The sequence below is a fragment of the Crocodylus siamensis genome, chromosome 1 (genome assembly GCF_052110815.1).
Source record: "Crocodylus siamensis isolate JL-2025a chromosome 1, ASM5211081v1, whole genome shotgun sequence".
Taxonomy (NCBI): Eukaryota; Metazoa; Chordata; order Crocodylia; family Crocodylidae; genus Crocodylus; species Crocodylus siamensis.
In genome coordinates this window covers 86,774,571-86,796,503 of record NC_143395.1, presented here as the reverse complement: position 1 = coordinate 86,796,503, position 21,933 = coordinate 86,774,571, and the positions used below count along the sequence as shown (strand labels likewise).

General features: G+C 42.3%; 1 protein-coding gene across 2 annotated transcripts in view; it reads right to left on the bottom strand.

Annotated features, from left to right (window-relative positions):
* CRYBG1 (crystallin beta-gamma domain containing 1) overlaps positions 1 to 21,933 on the bottom strand; it is a 146,783-nt gene that overhangs the window by 76,605 nt on the left and 48,245 nt on the right. Inside the window, exon 2 of one of the 2 annotated variants that reach the window (XM_090037365.1) lies at positions 21,666 to 21,816. In XM_090037365.1, coding sequence (XP_089893491.1) covers positions 21,666 to 21,816 — 151 coding nt within the window. Of the gene's footprint in view, positions 1 to 615; positions 829 to 21,665; positions 21,817 to 21,933 lie in introns of those variants that run through there. The other variant, XM_090037369.1, reaches the window with a different exon arrangement.

The following is a 21,933-nucleotide window of genomic DNA, read 5'->3' as shown; positions in this document are numbered from 1 at the left end:
AAGAAGCCAAAATAATCCTTGTTAGAACAACATGCAAAACAACACTGAGAAAGTGTAGCTTCCACACAACTGAAATTAGGCATACAACCAGTTTACAAGCTCACTTGTCTGTCCCAAAAACTATTCAAAAACAAAAACAAACAACAATAATCACTAAAAAATCTTAATAATCCCCAAAGTGGATCTAAGTCCTATATTTTCCCTAGGTTCCTAGCGGAGACTACAACAAACAAAACATCAAGTGATCAGAAATCAAGAAATTCAGGGAATATTTAAACTTCACAAGGCTGAGAAGGAGTAATATTTCTTTGAACTAAAAAGTTCTGAACGTGGATAAAAATTAAAGGATTTCCTTCTGCTCACACAGGTACATACGAAAGGCAGAAAACAAAACAGCAGGCACAGCAGAAAAGACATGCCTGTTCTCATTGCCTCTACCCCAGAGCTAGTTATTTCTCCATACTAAAACATATTCCCCTTCTGCCAACAGCAGTTTTTAAAGGCGGACTCTTCACATGAAACACAGGTCAAAGTGATTAAATTAACTTGAAAATATTAAATTAACCATATATTAACCCATAAAAATTTAAAAAGAAAGGATATTGTTTGCCTTACCATGATGACAATAATCCTGTTTTTGCTTTTTACAAAGGAATAAACGGACTATGAGATCTGAGATGCAGTCATGTGTGCATTAACCCAAAAAAAAAAAAAAAAGCTTTACTTTTCTGTGATCCTCCCACACACTAACTGGTTCTTGTTCTTTGTTTTCGGAGTGTTCAGTTTAAGAAATAAAATATCCAAATCAAGTAGTATCTAAGCTCAAGCTTTCTTACTGATATGTCACCTGGCAGGTAGAAAATGACAAAGTGACAAACACTCAATTACAGGCAATGACACTTGGCTTTGGAAGGGTTAAAGAGGTGAGTCCTTTAGTAGGTGTAACACAAAAAAAGGCAAAAACTACAGAGGCAGAGTTTGGCAGATGCCTTGCATGCATTAATTATCATGTGCAATCTAAAACCACAGATGTGCAATAAGGAGGGGGAAAAGTCACATACAATAATTAGCTCACATAAACTTAGTATGATCTGCATTGAAGGTGATTTTAAAAAATGTTACAATTTATACCTTTATTCAGCAAAAGATTGTTCCAGACTGACCATCCATATCTATTCAGCTCTCTGAATAAATGTCAACTCTATACTTTTTTCCTGATCCCATTGAAAACACAAAATAATAATAAAAAAGAATGAAATGCAAAACACAAGAAGCCAGAAGTTTGAAAGAAAGGATTGTGCAAAATAACGCCCCCACCCCCTCGAAAACCTAGGATATGGGAAATATTTAAAATCCACTAAATTAAAATATTTCAGAAATATAGAAATGTAGAAAAATAACTGTTACATTAATTGTTGTATTTAGCAGCTTCCTATCTTTAAACAATAAAAGAGACTGTACTCATCTGGTCTTGAACATCTGGTCATGTGCCATGTGGCCCCGGATGCTTGGGTTGTCTGCCGGTCTGTCCCTGTGGTCCTGCCGAGTAGGTGTCTCTTCCCCAGATAGTCTCTCCCTCAATCTCGCCTGCCATGACTTTGTATCTTATCCCAATGGTGGGGAGTCCAACTATTGGGGGTCTCTCACATATGAGACCACTGGACAACGATCTTCTATGGGGCTGCACCTCCCCTCTAACTCGCCCTTACACCTCACCTGGATGAGTCCTGATGTCCTTCAGCCAAGTCCCCAACAGTTGACGCTCCGCACCCCTTGCAGAAATGGGCTATAGGGCAGCCGGGTCAAACCCAAACTCCACCCACTGCACCTCACGGCTGTCTAGCCTTTCCTGTGACTGTAAACTCCCTGTGGGTTTAACCAACACTTGGGCTCCTCATCCAGCAACCCCTCCAAAAGTGGGAAATGTAAAAAAAAAAAAAAAAAAAATACCAACAACAGAGAAATATAAAGATACTAAGAGAGGCCCTCTGCCCCTTTTACCGCATGTTCCCACAGCTTACCCTACAACAACAGGCCCAGGCCCCTAAGGCCCCTAGCAAGCCCTAAACTGGGTCCAGATTAGACTGCCGGGTACGGCGTCTTCCTCTCCTCTCTTTGCCCAGCCAGGGGTTCGCTGGACCCTTGGTGGTCCTTCTCGGCATGTCTTCCCCACATCTCCTGTCAGGGCGGCTCTATACCATTGGGACCCATCTTCTGCCGCCCTTTACACTGCTCGTGCCCTTCGTCCCCCACCTGGGGCACCTTCTTGAGCCCTCCTGAGCCCTCTACGGTCCCACCTGATCTGGTATTTTGGCTTCTGCTGACTCTTCCGGCTCTTTGGTGGTAACCCCGGGCTTCAAGCTCTTCCAGCTCTTCCTGGTCCCCTGATCCTGGTTCCCAGTCCAGATGAGGTGTCTCTGATCCCTCATGCCCTGCGTTGCTGCTGGCGGCGTCTTCCCCGTGGCGGGCTTCACTGTGTCCTCCTGTGCTGCGAGAGGCAGTTTCCCATGCTCTTTCCCGTGTGGGGGCTCCAGGTAAGACTTCCCGGCTGGTGCTCCTGCAGGTCTCTCCCCTATTTCCACACCAGAAGCTCTTTTTATATCCCCTGGCCGGTACCTGCCGTCCGCCTTTTCAGCCGGCCGCAGCTGTATAAAGGCGCGGCTAACAAGCTGCCAAGGTCCCACTGCCATTTCCAGCTTTGCCGTGGCTCCCGCTACAGGTAAGAAGTTTTCTGTTTCTATCTTTCTCCTTTTACCTTCCCTAGTCAGTTCCTGCTCCCAGGGTTCCCCCCTGGCTCCTCGGGGTCTGCCCCTCTGTTTCTCCCCGTGACGGAGACAATCTGATACTGCCCTTACAGCACTCTTGCATTCAACAAGAGAATCAATATCTATATATATCAATGCATTCAATATCTATATTCACTAATTACATTCACTCTAAAGACTGCAGGGAAATGCAGAACCAGTCTCAGGTCTCACACACCTTAAGACATGCTTATTAAATATAACCCATGTACAATATATATCTGGATGCAAATTAAGGAGAGGTGAAAAATTGAATACAGGGATGTGCTTTACATTAGGGCTGTCCAACTTCCAAGGGGCTAAAGGCTGCAGGCCACACTGCCCACTCCAGTGGGGGCCACACTACCGAGCCCTGGAGATCCAAGCTGCACACATCCTCCTGGCTACATTGAGTGCACAGGTGGCAGCCCCTGCGTTCCAAACATGAGCATGCAAGCAATCCCCTCACCGCACCATGCCACGGGCTCTCCTGGAGCTGTGGGCCATGCTGCCCTGCCCCCTGCAGCAGGAGCAGGAAGTGAAAGCTGAGTAAGGGAGATGAAGGGAGCCTAGAGAGCCCAGCAACAATGGCAACCAGAGTGATAGGGGGAGTGATGGACAGGTAGGAACTCAGCAGCTGCACATTAAACCACTGTGGGCTGCATTTGGCCCATGGGCCACCAGTTGGACAGCTCTACTCTACATTATAGTTTGCAGGCCTCCTCACTTTGTTTTAGTAAGGAGGTACAATACTTTGTCACAAGACGGTTAAATAACAATATCACGTTCCATAATACAAGTTAGCCTATATGAAATCATATCATGTTAAATAGTTTTATCGTGTAAGCAAGTCTTGAAGTATAAGAAGGGTAATTTAGCCCTATAATAAAAAAACCCTTCCTAATGGCCTTTATGTGAGCCCCTTTTGTATAATTTTTGAAAGTGGGAAAAGAGGAAAAGAATCATCTTGTAGTGTGAAAGCAGAAAATGTTTGTACTAATGAGCAATGGATTTCTTAGGGTGATATCTTTTATTGGACCAACTGCATAGTTGGGATAGAGTTAGACAAGCTTTCAGTTGCAAGACATTCTTCATCAGGTCTGATATCACTCTTACACTACTAATGAGCTAATCCCACCGACAGAAAATTTCAATCTTGGGACAGTTTCTTACATTAGGTTCCTCTCCCTGCCACAGGGTGTAACCACAAACTATTCAATTTTTTATTTCAATGTTTGAAGCCAGATTGATGTGGCCCTGTCCCAGTATTAAAGTAATAAGAAAAATAGTAAGTTTTATACGAAAACCATCTATATCCCATTAAAAGTAACAGCTGGTCTGAGTCTTCTGAAATGCCTGGGCTCAGGATAGAATTCCTGGTTATTCCTTATAGGCAGCACTTCTAAAGTGCTGAATCTGTAATTCATTGGAAACTAAACTGCCCGGAATCACTGGTAACTCTCTCCAAATGTTGCAGCTGACCTGTCCTTTCCCCTTTATGGTAAATTCTTGCTGTCAATGCTGCCCTACACTCCTCCTGAAAATATATGATATTTGAGCAGGTCAGGCAACATTTTGGAGGATATGCAAATATCATGGGGGCACCAGTTTGTTTCTAAAGTAGCCTGTAATTAACTTATTATGAGAGAAACAAAAGAAATCCAGAGTTTTCATTACCAGAGAGTTACCAAATCCACTGTTAGTAGGACACAATAAAAAAGCTGTTCAAAACTGAGTAGGTCAATTAAAAATGTACACAAGCAAAATTAAAATCACTATTTATTTGCATTCTGCAGGTTTCTAGTCTACAAGAGTGCTTTAAATATGTAATCCAGATTGATTTTTTTTACGAAGAATTAAATTAAATTGTGGATGGTCTATATCTTGACATACATTCTGATACACAGACATTGTACAGAATGAAAAATGTTTTGAAATTACCCTGATCTTATAATTGTGTCAAGGCCAATCTCATGGTAAACCTGTTCCTGCTGGTTTTCCTTGTGGCAGGGAGAGAGTGCCCACTACTGCCACTTTTCCATGTGCAAGCACTTGCTGCCTCCATTTTTTCCTTCACTAGCACAGGGAAAGCAACTGCTGTTGAAGTCCTCTACTACCAAATGCCAGTAAAGTCCCCCTTGGATCAAAAGGCTCTGCAAGCTGTAGGTGCCAACCCCTACACTGGGAGGAGCAGGATCGGGCACACATGGATGGAGACAGAAGACAGGAGTGACCCAAGGTCCACTCATCTATACAGTCAGGGAAAACTAAGTGTATCCACAACCTTTTGCTCCAAAGACAAGTTAAGAAGCCCCTAAATCTTGAGATTATATCGATATTGCCTAGGATGCACCATTACATAAGGGAACCTTCTTATAGACAGTATTGTAATAAAAAAGATTTATACTGATGGGTATTTTTATTTTGAGCTCCAAAAATACATATAATAATTTGAGTATAAAATAAATAATATGTGTCACAAAACATGTGTTAGTTCTGTAGAAAAATATGAGCTGCATTGATTTATGTTTTTTTTTAGTTAAGGTTCTTAAATTATTCATCCTTACACACAGTTATTAAATATTGTTTGCTAAATAAATATAACCTGAAGTACCATTTAAAATCTTGCTAATGTTATTAAGGGATATTCTGCTGAAACTTCCAGTTCCCAGCTACTAGCCTTGAAGAACATTCTTATGTGTTCTTTCCCATCAAGATAACATCTTTCCCAAATAAATATTAATTCAGCTGCATAATGAATTAATTGGTTCATGCATGCAAGCACCTCCAGGGAGCATCACAAATATGCACATGTATTAGTTCTCTGTTTTAATTTCTGAATATCATGCAAGTGTGGGTAGAGGTCAGTGTAACATATGGTTGGATCAGCATCGATTTCTGAATTTTAGAACAAGAAGCATTAAAACATTAATTTAAAAGTTAACACTCTTTAACAGGGTTATTCCTGAGTATAAGAGCAACACTCTTATACTCCTCCCTAGTTGTCTGTCCAACTTTCTGCTTTTTGTAAGCTTCCTTTTTGTGTTTTAGCTCACTGAAGAGTTCCCCGCTAAGCCAAGCTGGTCTTCTGCCATATTGCTAGTCTTACTGTTCATCGGGATGGTTGGTTACTGTGCTCTCAGTAAGGTTTCTTTAAAAAACAACCAGCAATCCTGGACTCCTTTTCCCCTTCAGACTGGTCTCCCAGGGGATCCTGCCCATCAGTTCCTTGAGTGAGTCAAAGTCAGATTTTCTGAAGCTTAGGGTCCTTATTCTGCTGCTCTCTTTTCTTCCTTTCCTCAAGATCCTGAACTCAAATCATCTTGTGGTTGCTGCTGCTCAAGTTGCCATCCACTACTACATTCTCCACCAGTTCTTTCCTGTTTGTGAACAACAGGTCAAGAAGAGAAAATGCTAAATAAAGTTGTGACTTTTCCCTTCCAATTTGCCTTTTCCACTATTCCTGTTCTCTACCAACACTAAATATTTGCTACCAACCAGTCTCAAACATTGTAGCTCAAAGGTGAACTCATCACTAGAGAGCAGCATAAACAGAGTTAGAGAGAAGCAGTATTTAATGCTTCTATGAATTAGGGTAACAAAGTAAACATGGAATAATGTTAATGTTTAGGAAGTGCAAGAGTTAGGTCCTAAGTGGCATTGAAAGTAGGCAACACAAGAGAATTTTTAATCAATGTAATAAATTCATGGTTCAAAAGTAAAACAAATGGTAATGAGCTGGAAATGGTAATGAAAAAAGGAGCAACTATGAGAAACTTGTAATGATACCATCAGCTTAGTCAGCAGAAGAGTAGTAATTTTGTTGAGCAATTGTCTGACAAAGGCTCTGGCTGAGAACTCTCTTTTGAACTATAATACACATAGAATTAATTGTTTTCAAGGATAAAAGATGAGGAAGCCTTTAGTGAATGATGATGACATCTTTTGATTTTATGCAGCATCGGTGACCAAACTTTTTACCTCAAAAAAGTACAAAAGGGTGTTTGTAAATAGTTTGCAGGACTTCTGTGGTTGAACTATGTCCACATAGCAGCTTTTCCATAAAACATGCACATTTTTGTGTCTGCACATTCCACATCACCGAACTATGTTTATATCAGTGTGTCTTGGGAAATCTGGGCAGAACTGTGCTAAAAGATACAGCACCCAGAAGGCAGACCCTGGCTTGGTTTCTCTCAGAGTATTAAGAATGGCATGTAGTCTGCACAAAACATATTATTAATGTCTTATAAATTAAGTTAAAGGCTAAGAGCTCAGAGTTTTCAAAAGCTACAAAAAGTATAACTTCTCTTGGCCAGAAACAGGAAATAGATCAGGCCTCCAATAGGAACTAGAGGTTGAGTCCTGGAGGGGAAAATGGTGGAGCAGGTGACATCAGACATGCCTATCATGACTACAGATCACTCAAAATGCCTTAATGCCAGAAACTGTTTGCTTTTCTTTACTTAGAACCTTGATGCCTTGTTTTATTTGTAGGAGTTATTTTTGGTAGGCCTCTCATATATCCTATCATAGCTTAAAGTGGGAATTTTTATGGAGTAATTGCTCTAGTGCTCTCTTTTTGCAACTTGCAGGAAGCTCTACCTCTGGCAGCAAGGAGTTTCTGCCTCTTCCAGCATTTTTTCCTTTTTATGTCTTGGCTTGTTTTGGCGACATAACTGGAAGCTTGAGGGCCCTGAATGATGGAGAGAGGAGAGAGCTTGGGGATGGGTAGAGATGGGGCTGTTTGCTCCTCAGGGAAGGAAAACTGGAGCGTGGTGGGGTTGGGGACACTTAGGGGCTGCCTTAGCAGACAGCTCTGGCACTGGGTAGGGGAAAGGCTGTTTGCTCCTCCAAGGTGGGAAAACTGGAGTGCTGGGGGTTGAAGGCAATGAGAGAGAACACACACGTGGAGGAACAAACAGCCCCTTCTCTACTCACTGCCCGGGCCATCTCTTAAACAGCCGTCAGACACCCCGCCCCCTGTGCCCCAGCTTTTCCACCCAGACGAGCAAACAGTCCATCCCCTACCCATCCCCAAGCTCTCTCCTCCCCCTGTCTGTTTTGTGACCCCCTTCTCCCCTCCTCTGGACTGCTAGGCTTTTGAACAGCAGAGGTCTTGGGAGCAAGGCCTTTGCTGGTACAATTAAACCTGACCCTAAACCTACCCCCTCAGCCAAATTAGGGACTATGGGGAGGCAGGGGAGGAAGGGTGCACCACAATCTGAGCATGAAAATGGCAGCCCCTGCCACAATCGGGCCACAATATTAGTGACCTGGGCTCATGATTTAAACTTGACCCTAGCTATGCGGCTATGGCAGTGATGGCTGCAAGGCTGGCAGCAGAGTTGCTACTATTTTTGTGTTCCTTCCTCCCCCCAAACCTCCTCCCCCTGGTCACCCTCAGGTCTGGCCCAGCACTGGTGCTCTGATTCCTTATACTACCTTATTTTTCCTAGCTCCATATTTTATTTTCTCTTCTCTCATATGCCCTGTAGTCCGTTCTTTCAACTGGTATTATTCTGTTTTTCTTAGGTCTGTGTCCAACACAAACACAAAGCAACCAACAAAAATGTGCTTTAAGGGATTACCAACCTAAAAAGGATCTCGGTGAATATAAACTCCAAGATTTTTTCCCCCAGCAATCAGATGGCAGCCTGCTGTCATCTGGAGATGGAAAATCTTTTCCATATGGAGTTAAAACACAAGCCATTGTTGTATCTGGTATGTAGCTTATGGTTGTACCTGATTCTTTCCCCAGACTTGAGGAAGGGCACTTAGTGCTAGAAACTGGTCCCAACTACACAATTGGTCCAATAAAAGATTATCACCAAAAAGTACCTGTCACCTGGAGAAGCATTCAGTGTGTTGACCTACCGATATAGATCACTATCCTGCTGGTTTATTTCAGAATTCTGACAGGTACATCCTGCACTGCTGAAATAAGCTACTTTTAAAGGGAGGCTTTAGGATTTACAACTGAATCACTGGCATTTGTTGTCTCTGTCATTAAATGACAGTATCTTAAGTTATTAAAACTGAAAGAATCTTAAAAATTTAACTTCGTCTTCTCCACTTAATGCTGTTTTCTTTTTCTTTCTTTTTTTAATGTGAAAAGCTGGAATATCTGTGGATCCTTCCTCCCAGGTAATATCATATACTGGGCACATCTGCACGTGTATATTAATGCACAGTAATACATTCACATATAGTTTATTGCTCCTGGGTACCATGTTTTTTTTAAATTAAATTTTCTTTATTCCAAGCAAAATTAGCCAAAAAAATTCCAAATCCAAGAGTCAAGCCAGAAACATAAGTGGCCCTACTACCGGCAAACAGCCTTCACCACAATCCAGGGCTTCAGATTTTTCTAAAACCTTTGGCAGGCATCCTACTTGCAGGCCCAAGCCTGGAGGCTTGGGGTTCGGATGCCCCCAAGTTTTGCTTGCCCTCAGCTGCAAGGCCTCAGGGGCAAGCCAGGGAGGAGTATTCCATTTTTATAAAGTGGGCTTAAAGCCAAGACCTTTCCACTCCAGCAGATAAGTGGGAGGTTTACTATACATTACCTTAGCAGGTACTATCCCTGGTCTTCCCCAGTTTGACTAGGAAGACTGCCTCTGTGGTCATGGTGCTTCCCTTGCCAGGTAAGCATAGACTGCTCTTGATTTGAGCCCACAAGAGGCCGAGAAGCGTGGGCCCAGGACCAAAGCACGTTGAGCTGGGTAAGAGCAGTCCTGGCTAGCAGGGGACTCAGGGGATCAGCCTGCCAGCCTGAGGCTGCTCCAGCTTGGCTCAATGTGCTGCAGAGGGCACAGCTGGGGCATAAGCATGCTTCAATGCAAGGCTAGCTGGCAGGCAGCCCCTGCATTGAAGCACCCTTGTGTCCCAGCTAGACAGGTCAGCACCTACACATGCATGAAAAAACTCTGCAGCAGGATACTAACCTGCTGTAGAGTTTATTAGTTTCCTACGGCCTAATAGGGCTGCACATGTAGATGACAAGATGTTTACTGTGGAGCTAATTGGTCAGCCCTGCAGTAAATATTTTGTGTAGATATGTCCATTGAAGTCTAATTTGCTCTATCTGTTGATTGCTGTTTCTACCATGGATTCCAAAATGAACTGTGTGTTACTCCTTGCCCCTGCTCATGAATTAATATATGTTTAATGTTTTTCTTTGTTTTTACTGGATATACATCACACAGCATTTGTGTTCATTCCTACTGCCTGTTAGCCATAGTGTGCTATGGGTGATCCATCTCTCCACTTGGAACACAAGCACTCTGTACCCTTGCCTGATCTCTACCCATGCAACTCATTCTCCTTTCTAAGTTTTCTTTTGTAGCACTGTTCTTTTTCCCTATACTTCTTAAATGTAAACATCCGTATGAACCTCTGCACATCCAGTCCTCTGCGTCCTGGTTCATATCAAGTAGAGAGGTGACAGCACACACAAGGTATTCCAGTTACTTTTTCCAGAGTAGTCCTGTAACAGATCTGACCATTGTGATGGGCTGGCTGGCAGTGACCTGGCCCAGGGGTTTTGAAAGGGCAAAAGATGATTGGAGGACTTGGGATTCCCTTTCCTCACCAATCTGGTAATGATTTGGCCCAGGGGTTTTGAAGGGGTAAAAGATGATTGGAGCACTTGGGATTCCCTTTACGCACCAGGCCCCAGAGACTCACCCTGCTCTCCGTGTCCTGATTGGCCCCTTGGGTCACCTGGAGGGGGATAAAAGGGGCAGCATGGGCTGACTCGGGGAGAGACCAGCGAGGGACAACAAGGAAGGAGCTTCACAGAGCTGAGCCAGTGGGGCTGGAGCAGTGCCCCAGAAGAGCCTGAAAGAGCAGGACCTGCAGGCAGCAGTGGCACTCTGAGCAGTGCGGCATGTGGCCGGCAGGAGAGGCTCCCCACTGGGCTCTAGGATCCCCGAGGAGAGGCTGCAGCCAGCAGGAGAGGTCCCCAGCTCCAGCAAGGATCTGAGCAGCGACCCGAGAGGTTCCCAGCTCTGCTTCCAGCTCCTCCAGAGACCAGGCAGCTTGATGTGAGGCTGGGGCTCCGGGAAGGTCAAGACCCCACGCAGGCTGGAGCAGTGACACCAGTGGTGGCTGTGTGGTAGTGTTCCTGCCTGCCACACAGGGAGCTGGATTCAAGTCCTAGCTGAGGTGACCTGGTGTGAGTGAGCTAACAAGAACCAAATCTTCTTGCAGGGGAAAGGGGCCATTGTGTTTTCTCCCCCTCCAGGTACCTAGGCCTATGTTTCCTTGTCATTTGACATTTTGCATTTTGTGCCCTTTGTATATTTCACCAACCCGTATTGCTTGTTTTGCTGTTTGAGTTTTATATTTTGTTAACCCTGTTTCGTCAGTGATTGTAAGTGTCTAACCTTTGCTGAATCCTGCCCCCTTGGAGCGTTGTAGTGTCCACTATACCCTCTGATTTATGCCTGTTATGTTCCCAGTATTAAAAGGTATATGGTTAAGTCCCCATTGGTGGTCTGGCTCTGCTCTATAGGGGAGGAGAGTCCCTACACCTCCCACAGTGCTTGCGCACCTGCTTTGATCCCTTCAATTGGCGAGGGGGTACCTGCTGGAGTACCACCGGGGTTACACCATTAGATACAGTGGTAGGCCCAACAGAGCCCCTTTCATCACAGCACAGAGAGTGGTACAACAAGCTTCTTATCACAAGGTGAACTCTTTACTATGTATCCCAAAACTTATGTAATCCAAAGGGTAAAATCCTGATTCCATTTAAATCAGCTGCAGCGCACCCACTTACTTCAGTAAAGCTAGGGTTACAGAACACTATTTCAAGTGAGGTCTTCTTTCCAGTTTTATGTACAGTGTTGGTAATATTAAATAACATGGACTTGAGTAACTCCTTGACTTCTGCTGGCAGAATGGTTCCAGAGAGGAGTTGCAGTGTTTTAAACTGCCTGGTGCTGAAACAGTTTATACTCCCAGCTCTGCATTCTTTTTGAGGATTTTAATATTACTTTTACTTTTTATAGCAATTTTAAAATGAAGATTATTAATTATATGTTTGAGTATTGATTGAATAATTCTGCTATGACATCTAAATGTTAATCACTGCAGACAGCTGCCAAACATGGCATGACACACTGCTAAGCATCTAATAAAAATGTTAAGCTTTTAAGAATTGGCTGAACAAATCAAATATTTACCAACTATATTATAAATCCTTTCTCAGCTATGAAGAAGTCCTGTCCATGTTAGTAGGACCAAAACGAGGGGGAGGGTTTTTTGTTTTTTGTTTATCTCTCCAGCCTATTGTAATGATTTAGGGCAGGGCTGTTCAACTTCAGAGTGATCAGGGGCTGTATAGCCCCACTGGCACCTCCCCACTCTCCCCTCCCTGCTGAACTGCACCATGTGAGCATCCCCTGATGTGGTATGCCCATGTACCACCTCATGCCACACCATGCAGATGCCCCCCACAATGTGAGCTCACTGACCCGTGTGGGGCCATACTATCCCCCCAGGTGGGGGGCAGGAAATGAAAGCCAGAGGAGGGGAGGGAGAACCTGGAGACCCTGGCAGCAGCAGCAGCAACCAGAGCAGTGGGTGGTGTGGTGCCCAGGTAGGAGGCCATGGTATGCAAATTAACCCCTGCAAGTTGGGTAGCCCTCCTTTAGGGAGTTAAACCAAAATGTTTATTTTTCATAATTATCAAGTAAAAAAAAAGACTGCCGTTTTAACAGTGGTTAAAATCACTCTTTCCCTCAAATCTCACCATGATGGTCCAATCATAAGAAACAAATTGTGCTAAAAAGACATTTGAATAAAGCACCATGTCCAATTTCTCATTTTGGAAAGTTTTTTTTGCCTTGAAATTTGCTTCTCTTCCCCATCCTATGCCTTTACTCTATGAAAATATAATGTTGCATAACAGATCTGGTACAGAGTATTTAAGACTGAAATGGAACGGAAACCTAGGTATCCAAATGAAAGAATCCCAGTGGAAATCAGCAATTCACAACATTCAGACATTGACAACTGATCTTAGACTTTGTCTTATACAACAAAAGATCGTTTTCCATCTGCACTGAGCTCTCTCTAAATTAAAAAAAATGAATATACTGCCAGCAGATACATGTTGGAGATGTGATCTGGTCACCTGTTTTTGTCATACTTTATTACCTTTTTGGAAATAAATTATAACTAGAGTTAGCATGGTTTTGAACAGAGCACTGATACCTTTGCAAATACGTGTATCCTTGGGTACATCCCCGAGGAATTAAAATCCAATCCCCCCTCAAACTGCACTCTCAAAGCAGGTCTTATTAGTAACACACTGGATTGCATTGGAAAAGCAGGACATCTCCAAAGACTGAAATCTGGTACAATGAAATAGTACAACTGGCATCTGTGGAGAAAGTCATGTTTAGCAAGCTTCACTGTTTCAAAAAGTTTGCACTTTGGAAGGAAGTCTTGAATATTTTGGTACCTAGGTTGTTGCTTATTGAACACTTCTCTTTTCCTCTTCCATCCCTTCCTCTTCCCCTTCTTTTTTTTTCTTTTTCTTTGTATTATGTATTGTTTGTGACAGTTTGGTTTTACATGTATAGTTGATGTATATGTTTTTCTGATTTTTGTACTGTATTTTAAAATACCAATGAAATAATAAAGAATTTAAAAAAGATGTTTGCAAAGCATTAACAACAGTAAGGCAGAAATTAATTTATTAAAACGTTGCAAACCAACAGAATGGTGTTCTACTAAACTCTCTGTTGTTGGTTGTGTTGCTTATTCCAAACTCTTGCCAGAGACCCTCTGTATGACCTACATCTTATGTCATTTAGTTTCATTCACTCTCCCCTATCTTTCCATTCCCACAACCCACACAGTTATAGTAAGAGCTTGCTAATGGGAAATTATTTATTTGGCCCTCTATAGGGGTTGTAATTCAGCCTCAACTGGGCTAGGTTTAGCTCTCTTCCCTATGGAAGCAGAATGACTAAGGGGATACATTAAGGGTTGGGGTGTCATGCGATTGCTCCATGTGACTAGGACACAAGTCTGCTGGGTAATATAAAGGAAACTTTGTTTTGATCAGAAAGATTGTGGTGTGGATGAAAGAATCTACTGCAGGGATGGGAAACATCTGGCCCACGAGCTGGATCTGGTCAGCCGGGGACTCCATTTCCCATCTGCCCCTGTCCGCATGGCTTGCGCGGGTCTCCATGGAGGCCTCAGCTACACTGGCAGTGCAGGCAGCAGAGCAGTGCAGTGGGCTGCTGTGGAGCTGCTGGGAACATGGAACCGTGGCAGCTTGCTCCAGAGCCACAATCTGCAGCCTGCACGCTCCAGGCAGGGACGTGCATGCAGGGGGCCCCGGCTCCTTGCAGCAATGACAGCCAGAGCTTCCAAACAGGAATCCATAGCATAAAAAACATTCTGCCCTATTGTATTCCTTTTAAGCTCTTTGCAACAGAAGAATTGCTCTATTACTTTCCTATAGTAAAAAAATGAGTGAAAATTAAGAGCTGGAACTTTCCAAGGGGTACCCTGACTCTAACAAGAGGTTGCTTGAATCTGAAAAGGTTGAGAACCACTGCTTTAGAGTCTGCAAGAATGGGTATATGGATGCTGGAGGCACCAGGATTTAATGACTTTGTGAAAGAGGGCTAGAAGATTTGGAGTGTCTTTATGATAAGGACCACACCCAGAAGGATCATGGAAAAAAATAGATGTGGTGAGAGTGTTTGAAGTGAGATGTAAACTATGGTAGTGGCAGAGCCTAAAGCCATATTGGGTACTCCCTGTTGTGAAAGACTCAATTATTTACTCATATCCAAATTCTTCCAGTTAAACTAAGGCAAAAAAAGCTGAGCTACAGCCCTGGTAGGTTTTTCTTTTACCATGTTGAGAATGAAACAAATATCCTTCTCCTGTTGTAAATGTGATGCTTGGCATAGGAAGTTGGAAATTCAGCCAATACGAGGCATATTTCACTGCCAAAAGCAGATCAAAAGCAAAAGCAAATACTGTTAGTAACTGATTCATTTTCCCTACCCAGGTAGTTCTTTAGGTTCAAAGCAGGCTTGCAGAAATGCCCATCTCCTTTGATGACAATAGTTGCAGTCTTATTTCTCCCAGGTTTTAACAATGGAGCAGCTTGGTGATTTCCTGGAGCTAAATTTAAAACTTCAAGGGACGTGCCTACATGAGACACTGCTACGCAGTACTGCTGGCAAACGTTTCTTAAGTGACACTGCTGTGCAGTAGCCTAATAATACTGTGCAGTAGTGTATTAGCACTGTCCGTGCTGTAATGCGCTACTGAGTAGTAGTATTTGGCTATGGCGCAGTTGGCGTCTTGTGTAGACGTGCCCAAGGGTGTGACAATATATGCAAGAGAATGCTCCCAGTCCTCATCTGAGACCCTCTTAGTAAGGTTTAGGCTCAGATTTCTTAATTCCAAGTTAGAGAATGACCCTTCCTCCTCTCAATCCTGAAATGTGGGCCACTGGGAAAGCCATCAGCTCTACAACTTAAAGTATGTGAGGATGCTGTTGTGGAGTGCTTCAAATGATTTTAGAAGCTTTCTTGGGTTGTGGTTGCTAAGAAAGACTAATCTACTCAATCCCTTGAAGGATCAGGAAGGTGGATTTGTCATTGAAATTTCTCACCTACTGAAAGGTGTGGAGACTGGCCTTCTCTGAGTCAGAAGCTCTCTTTCCATTTTCTGCAAGGTGGTGAATTATGCAATCTGTTAGAAGTTGAGAACCAATCCCAGTCCCTCTCACTTAGCTCTGGCACTGGAAGTTTCTTACAAGAGGGTATAAAATGCTTAAAGTCCCCACAGCTTGAAGAAAAATAAAGTGATGTGGGTTCTTCAGTGCATTTTTGTTTTGATGTTATGGAAAACAAAAGATGATTATGCAGTGAGACAAAATGTTGGACAAATATAGCTGAGGTGATTGTCTTCCTTTGTCTTACTCTGAGCAAGACAGAAATCAAATTGAGGAAACAGAAGACAGTGCCCAAGGCGAGACCATCCCAGACACTGTATAGTTATCATCTTGACAAAGGAAGTGAGCTGTGCCAATTGTAGGCTCAGTAATACAGCAAAGGTAGCAATCAAGTACACTGATACCTCATTCCAGTTATTTGAAAAGGAATCAGAATAGACTAGTTTCTGTAGTCACACCCAGCTTAAGTGCTGGAAATACTCCACCCAGCTCTCTCCATTTAGCGGGTAGGTGTGAGAACACTTATCTAGATGCAGAATCTCTAAAAACCTTTGTGCAGATGTTTGTGCCTGAAAAATTACTCAGGCTCTTTCTATGCTACACAGACTTTGCAACTATGATGACACAGCTATGATGTTATGCTGATGCATCTATGATGTCAGCAAAGCTCCTTAGCACAGATGCAGCATGTCGTCCATCCCTCCTGGGTGAGGGTATGTCACCTCCCTAAACAAAGCTGCAAAAGCCCTATTCTGTTAGCATATCAGGGGGTTATCTAGCAAAGACTGTGATCTTCACACCCCTATCTGACACAGTTGGGCCAGCAAAACTTTATAGTGTAGACAGCCTTTGTAGTGACTTAGACCTGGCCAAAGTCACACCTGCACACAAAGGATGGAGGCAGCATTAGAGGGGATAGTGGTTAAGACTGAGGTTAACATGAGTTACAAAAAAAAGGTTATTTTAAATTTGAATGGCTGCTAGAAAAAGCTAATTAAAGTGAAGTGTGTTAGCTGGAGTTCTTGTGATGAAATTTCTTCTAAAGTTTATGATTTATTTGCAATCTTTCTTCAGAGTGAACAGGATCTGCATGTGGATTGTGAAAGACCAAGGATCTGTCTGTCTATATTACAGCGCCTCTATTGTTACAGTTACAGCCCCCTTAGCTATAAAGCCCTAATGTAGATACAGGATATGCCAATAACAGTTTTTCTTTCAGCACAGTTACACCAACAACATAAAATAAGATGATAAAAGCACTTTTATGTTTGCACACGTGCATCCAGCACCAAGCTTTTTGCTAGCCTAGTGTCTGGTAGTACAAGTGGGAGTGAAGTTAGTGAATAGCTAATTTGCTCATTTTCAGTAAAGATCAGGATTGAGGTGGTGCAGGTATTAATGTGCACTGTTGACAACCTGAAGGTTACAAGTTTGACACCATAGCAAAAGCACTCATAGTGCAGCCTGTCAGATTCCAGTGAATCTGCAAATTCTGCTAAATACCTTGTCACAAGAACAGAGGAAAGGAAAGGAAATGAATCTGCCACAGGACCTGATTTATGCATTTTTCACTCAAGTTTAGCTAACTTGATTAATACCCCCTCTCCTCTTGTAAAGACCATCTGTGCACATTTTATATTTTAAGATTATGTGAGTTTTTCATAATCTAGGGTCCTCTGGAACCAGACTTCGAAAACACTTCGTCCTTGTTCAATTAAAGTTTGACTGAAAAGTATATAAACATGTCTGTGACATGGACCTCAAGTGATTTACTTTTCATTGGGAATGAAAAGAATGAGTCAAACATTCATGGAATTGTTTCCCAGCTTAGTTCATTCATAATAATTATGTAGTTCCTATTGATATTCATTGTTCAATGTTAAAATAGTAAATTTCATATAACATAGGTTATTGCATGATGAACTCAAGCAATCTTAAAGGTGGGTCTACGCAGGCATTAAAGATGCAGTCATGCTAGTGCATTTGAACTGAAGTAAAAGGTCTGTTATACGGCTCCCTTGGAGAATGGGGGTGCCAGATAACCAAATACGCCAGTTACCTGAGAGGCGCGAACAGTGGGACTTCCGGTTTCGCTTCTGCCACGTTGATTGGCATGCCCATTAATGGAGCATGCAAAAACAGCTTTTTGCAATTAATGTACTTACCCAAAAGAATTAATAAGTATCTACTAGACTGTTATAGAAGCCTGTTATAAAAGCCTAGTAGTTTTTAATAGACTTGGAGTGTTGTTGTAGCCATCATGGTTCTGGAAATATCAAGAAGCAAGGCTTTTTTGGTGGTATCTTTTATTGGATCAACTATATAGGTGGCAGAGATGTTAGACAAACTGTTATGCACAAAGTATCCTTCTTCAAGTCTACGAAAAGCAGTAAGCCCCAGACCTGAAAAGGCCACTCTGTGCTCAAAGCCTAACATCTCTCTCAACCATTCATTTGGTCCAAAAAAAGATATTAAAAACTTCACTTCTTGCTTAATAGTTTTCAGATATTTATACCTTGCTTTTTCATGTACAACTAACATTTTCATCCACACATGTCCACAGCTTGGAATAAAACAACAAATAAATGCCAAACACCTGACATATCTTTATACAAATACCAGGAGTAGAATCATAGAATTACAGCAAAGCAGAGCTAAAAGGGACCTCAAGAGGTCACCCATTCCAACTACTTGCTCAAGACAAGCTCATCCCTGTCTAAACCATCCCAAAGTAATGTTTATCGAAGCTACTCTTAAAAACATCTAAGGATGGAGATTCCACACCCTCTCTAGGTAGCCTATACCAATGTTTAACTACCTTCATAATGAGAAAGTTCTTCCTAGTATTCTACATATATTCTCGTGCTGCAATATGAAGACTGTTATCAAATCTCCCAGATTAAATAATACTAGTTCTTTCAACCTTTCCTTGCAAGTCATTTTAATTGCTCTACACTGGATTCTTTCTAACTTGTTCAGTGGAGAGCAATGAAGATTCTTAAAATAAACAGGAAGGACTTGAAATCATTATACATAGCCAAAATTATGATTTAATCATTATGACAGATGTGTTGGAACTTAAATATTTGTATAGAAGCTTTAGCTTAATCAGGAAGGACAGGAGAGGGTGGAAAAAGAGAAGGAGGAGCCACTGGAGGCAGGGGGAGCTGAGCAGTACCCAGGCACCTGCAGCAGCATAAGAGCAGCTCTACTGGGAAGCTGTGCATGCTGGCCAACGCCAAGGCCTGCGAGTGCAGGGCAGGTGTGGGCAGACACGTGATGCAAGCTGCTCGTAGCAGGACCTGGCAGGGCTTGACCTCTTGCGAAGTGCCATGAGGGCAGCCACAGGCCGAATGTGGGGGGCACGGACCGCACTTGCACTTACACCTGTCCTGCACTGCCTTGATGAGCTCTGCTGCATGTGGCCCCTGCTCCCCCTTCCCCCACCTTGGGCCAGTTCCTGGGACCTAGCGTGTGGGCATCCCCCCCACCACACACACACACCCACACCCACAGCCTCCTGCACACCACACACATCCCCCCCACTGCCTCATACACGTATCCCTCCCACAATATACAAGAGTAAGATTTTATTTTGAGCTATTATTCAAATCAGGACAAAATTATTTTCTGAAATAAAATTAAAATGTTATAGATATTTGATTTTTAGTACATGATTTGTTTTTTATCTAGAATTTGTTAAAATATTTTCTAAAATATATTACATTTGCAGCCCTTGACAGCTCACCAAAACTTAAGTGGCTTGCCAGCTGAAATAATTGCCCACCCCTGAGCTAAGGTTTGTCTATGGGATGACTCTGGACCCAGCAAGGCTCAGCTCCACTGCCCTTATGTTAGACTCCACAGCTTCAGGAGGGGAAACTTTGCCAGCTCCAGCTGCTTTCCCTTTGGGTCATGAAAAATGTGTGTGCCCCCCTCTCCATAAAAGAGGCATGCTAGAATATCACCTGCTCTGATACCATGCTTTATCACAGGCAATTGGTAAAACAATTTATGTAGTAGAAAAGAATTGTACAAGAAAAATTGATCATATTGTTTGGAGACAGAATGAAAAATAACAGATACAATTTCTTACCCTCTTCATCTGGCTACGCCACAGTCCTTCATCAAGTCTTACCAGTATTTCCAGATATTAGCCTATCTGCTGACCCTACCAGGTCTCTAACTGGGGACATAGATTTACCTGAAGGTGTAGGAAAATCCAAAGACCCCCCACTATCTAACAGAGAGCTCCTAAGTACTTTCAAGCCAGCCCCCCACCAGTATTGTTCTATTTGCTGAGGAGCCTGCAGAAACTTCCCCCCTCCCTGGAATCTGAAATTTCCATATTCATGGCCCAGCTTCTCAAAATATACTTGTTATTGTGAGGCAGATGTTTCTCCTTACTGGCAGATTGATAATCTCTGTATTTTGGATGCCCGACTTAACGAGAGCCCTTTCTGCTATGTGTCTGGGATGGGTAAATGCTCTTGGCCTTGTAACACAATTGGCCAGAGATACCTAACAGTTTTGCCTTCCCTTTATTCATCCAGCCTGCATACCACAGTTCTTCAGACATGTATATAGCAGAGATGCATACAAACAGTATAACATAATTCAGCAAAGGTGATACAAATGAATACGCTTATTAGCTTTTGAAAGAGACCAAACGTGAGGTTTGCTAAATCAAGAATAAAACCAAAATCTCTGCACAAGACACACTGAACCCCAAAATCATTCTTTCTTTTGGGGTGGATTTGTGACAGTGTTGAATTGTATATTAAGAATATGTATGTTTACCTTAAAGTTCAGGAAGAAGTAAGCAGCAAACTATTGCTTGTTTTTGATACATTCAGTTCTTGGTTTTGCCAACAATAATAGGAAAGCAAGAAGTGGAAGAGCTACTTAATGGGTAGCTGACCTCAGGTTTTAATTGGAATGCAAATATTAGTCATATATTGTTTGTTCACCAGAGCGCCCCAAGGGATGACGAGGTCGAACGGTCACAAACTCCTGCAAGACCGTTTTAGGATGGACATAAGGAAGAATTTCTTTACTGTCCGAGCCCCCAAGGTCTGGAACAGTCTGCCAGTGGAGGGTTCAAGCACCTACATTGAACACCTTCAAGAGTAAATTGGATGCTTATCTTGCTGGGATCCTATGACCCCAGCTGACTTCCTGCCCTTTGGGCAGGGGGCTGGACTCGATGATCTCCCGAGGTCCCTTCCAGCCCTAATGTCTATGAAATCTATGAAATCTATGAAATTAAAACTGCCCTTCAGAAGTAGTTTGAATCTTCAAAGCTAAGACTCAATGTCTTTTTTAAATGGCTATGGCTTAAACAGAAGTTACAGATCTCCAATAGAAATTATTTGCAGAGGTTTACTGGCTTGTGTTACAAGAGAAGTCAGACTAGATGACTTCAGTGGTCTCTTCTAGTCCTACAATCTAATACATTCAGATAGTAAATATTAGTCCTCCATCTTGAATATTTTTTCTTCAGTCACCCACCCATTGTTTATTTCTGCTTATGGGAAAGTTAGTTTGATCACTGAGAAAAATGCTTTTAATATAAATTATGGCAGGAAAGATATTACTCAACCTTAGCTGACACACAGTTCTCACAGTCAGTACAGAAATAATTAGTATTTTTTCCCTGAGCTTGCTGGCATAGAACAATACCTATGTCAACGAGATGAGTAACACTACTGGAGAAAATGAAAAAGCAATTCTGCTGACAGCTCTCCCTCTTTGGAAAACTTTATACAGGAAACACTGCATACTAGTAATTAAAGTAAGTATAGAAGAGTATGTCACTTGACTGTATCAACATTATTTACTGACTTATACATATTTTATGGAAATAAAATCTAAAATGGAAAAACAGACATATGGTCTGCGTATCTCTGTGGAAGATTGCCGTGAGCCATTTCACACTGCTGACACACAATTGCAATAGTATTCATTATTTATCTTTCTAGATTGTTTCAGTTTATAATGTTCATTTGCTAAATTTCAAGAGTTCATAAGTCTTTTACAATAGTATGAAAAAACAGTACTTTTTCTTAAAGTACAATTTTGTACTTTAAGATTTCATTAAATGTTACATACTTTTTTCAAAACTGGCAACCTCTTCTGAGAGAATGTTTTTGATTTGCCCTTACCTTTTTGAGCATTTCTGGTATTGAGGCAACAGATATTGAAATTGCTGGGAAAGTTTGAGAAAACTGGGAATTTGGGTATGATCCTGGATACGATACTGAAGGTAACTGATTTTCTTGAGCAGCACAGTTTCTGTCTGGTATGTCAAAGTACCTGAAAGAAAAGAAAAACCTTGTGTCACTGATAAATGACAATGAATTGATAGCTGAGATGAACAGTCATCTGCTATAATCCTAGGGTTGTTCAAGGAGGTATAACTAAGTCATTTTT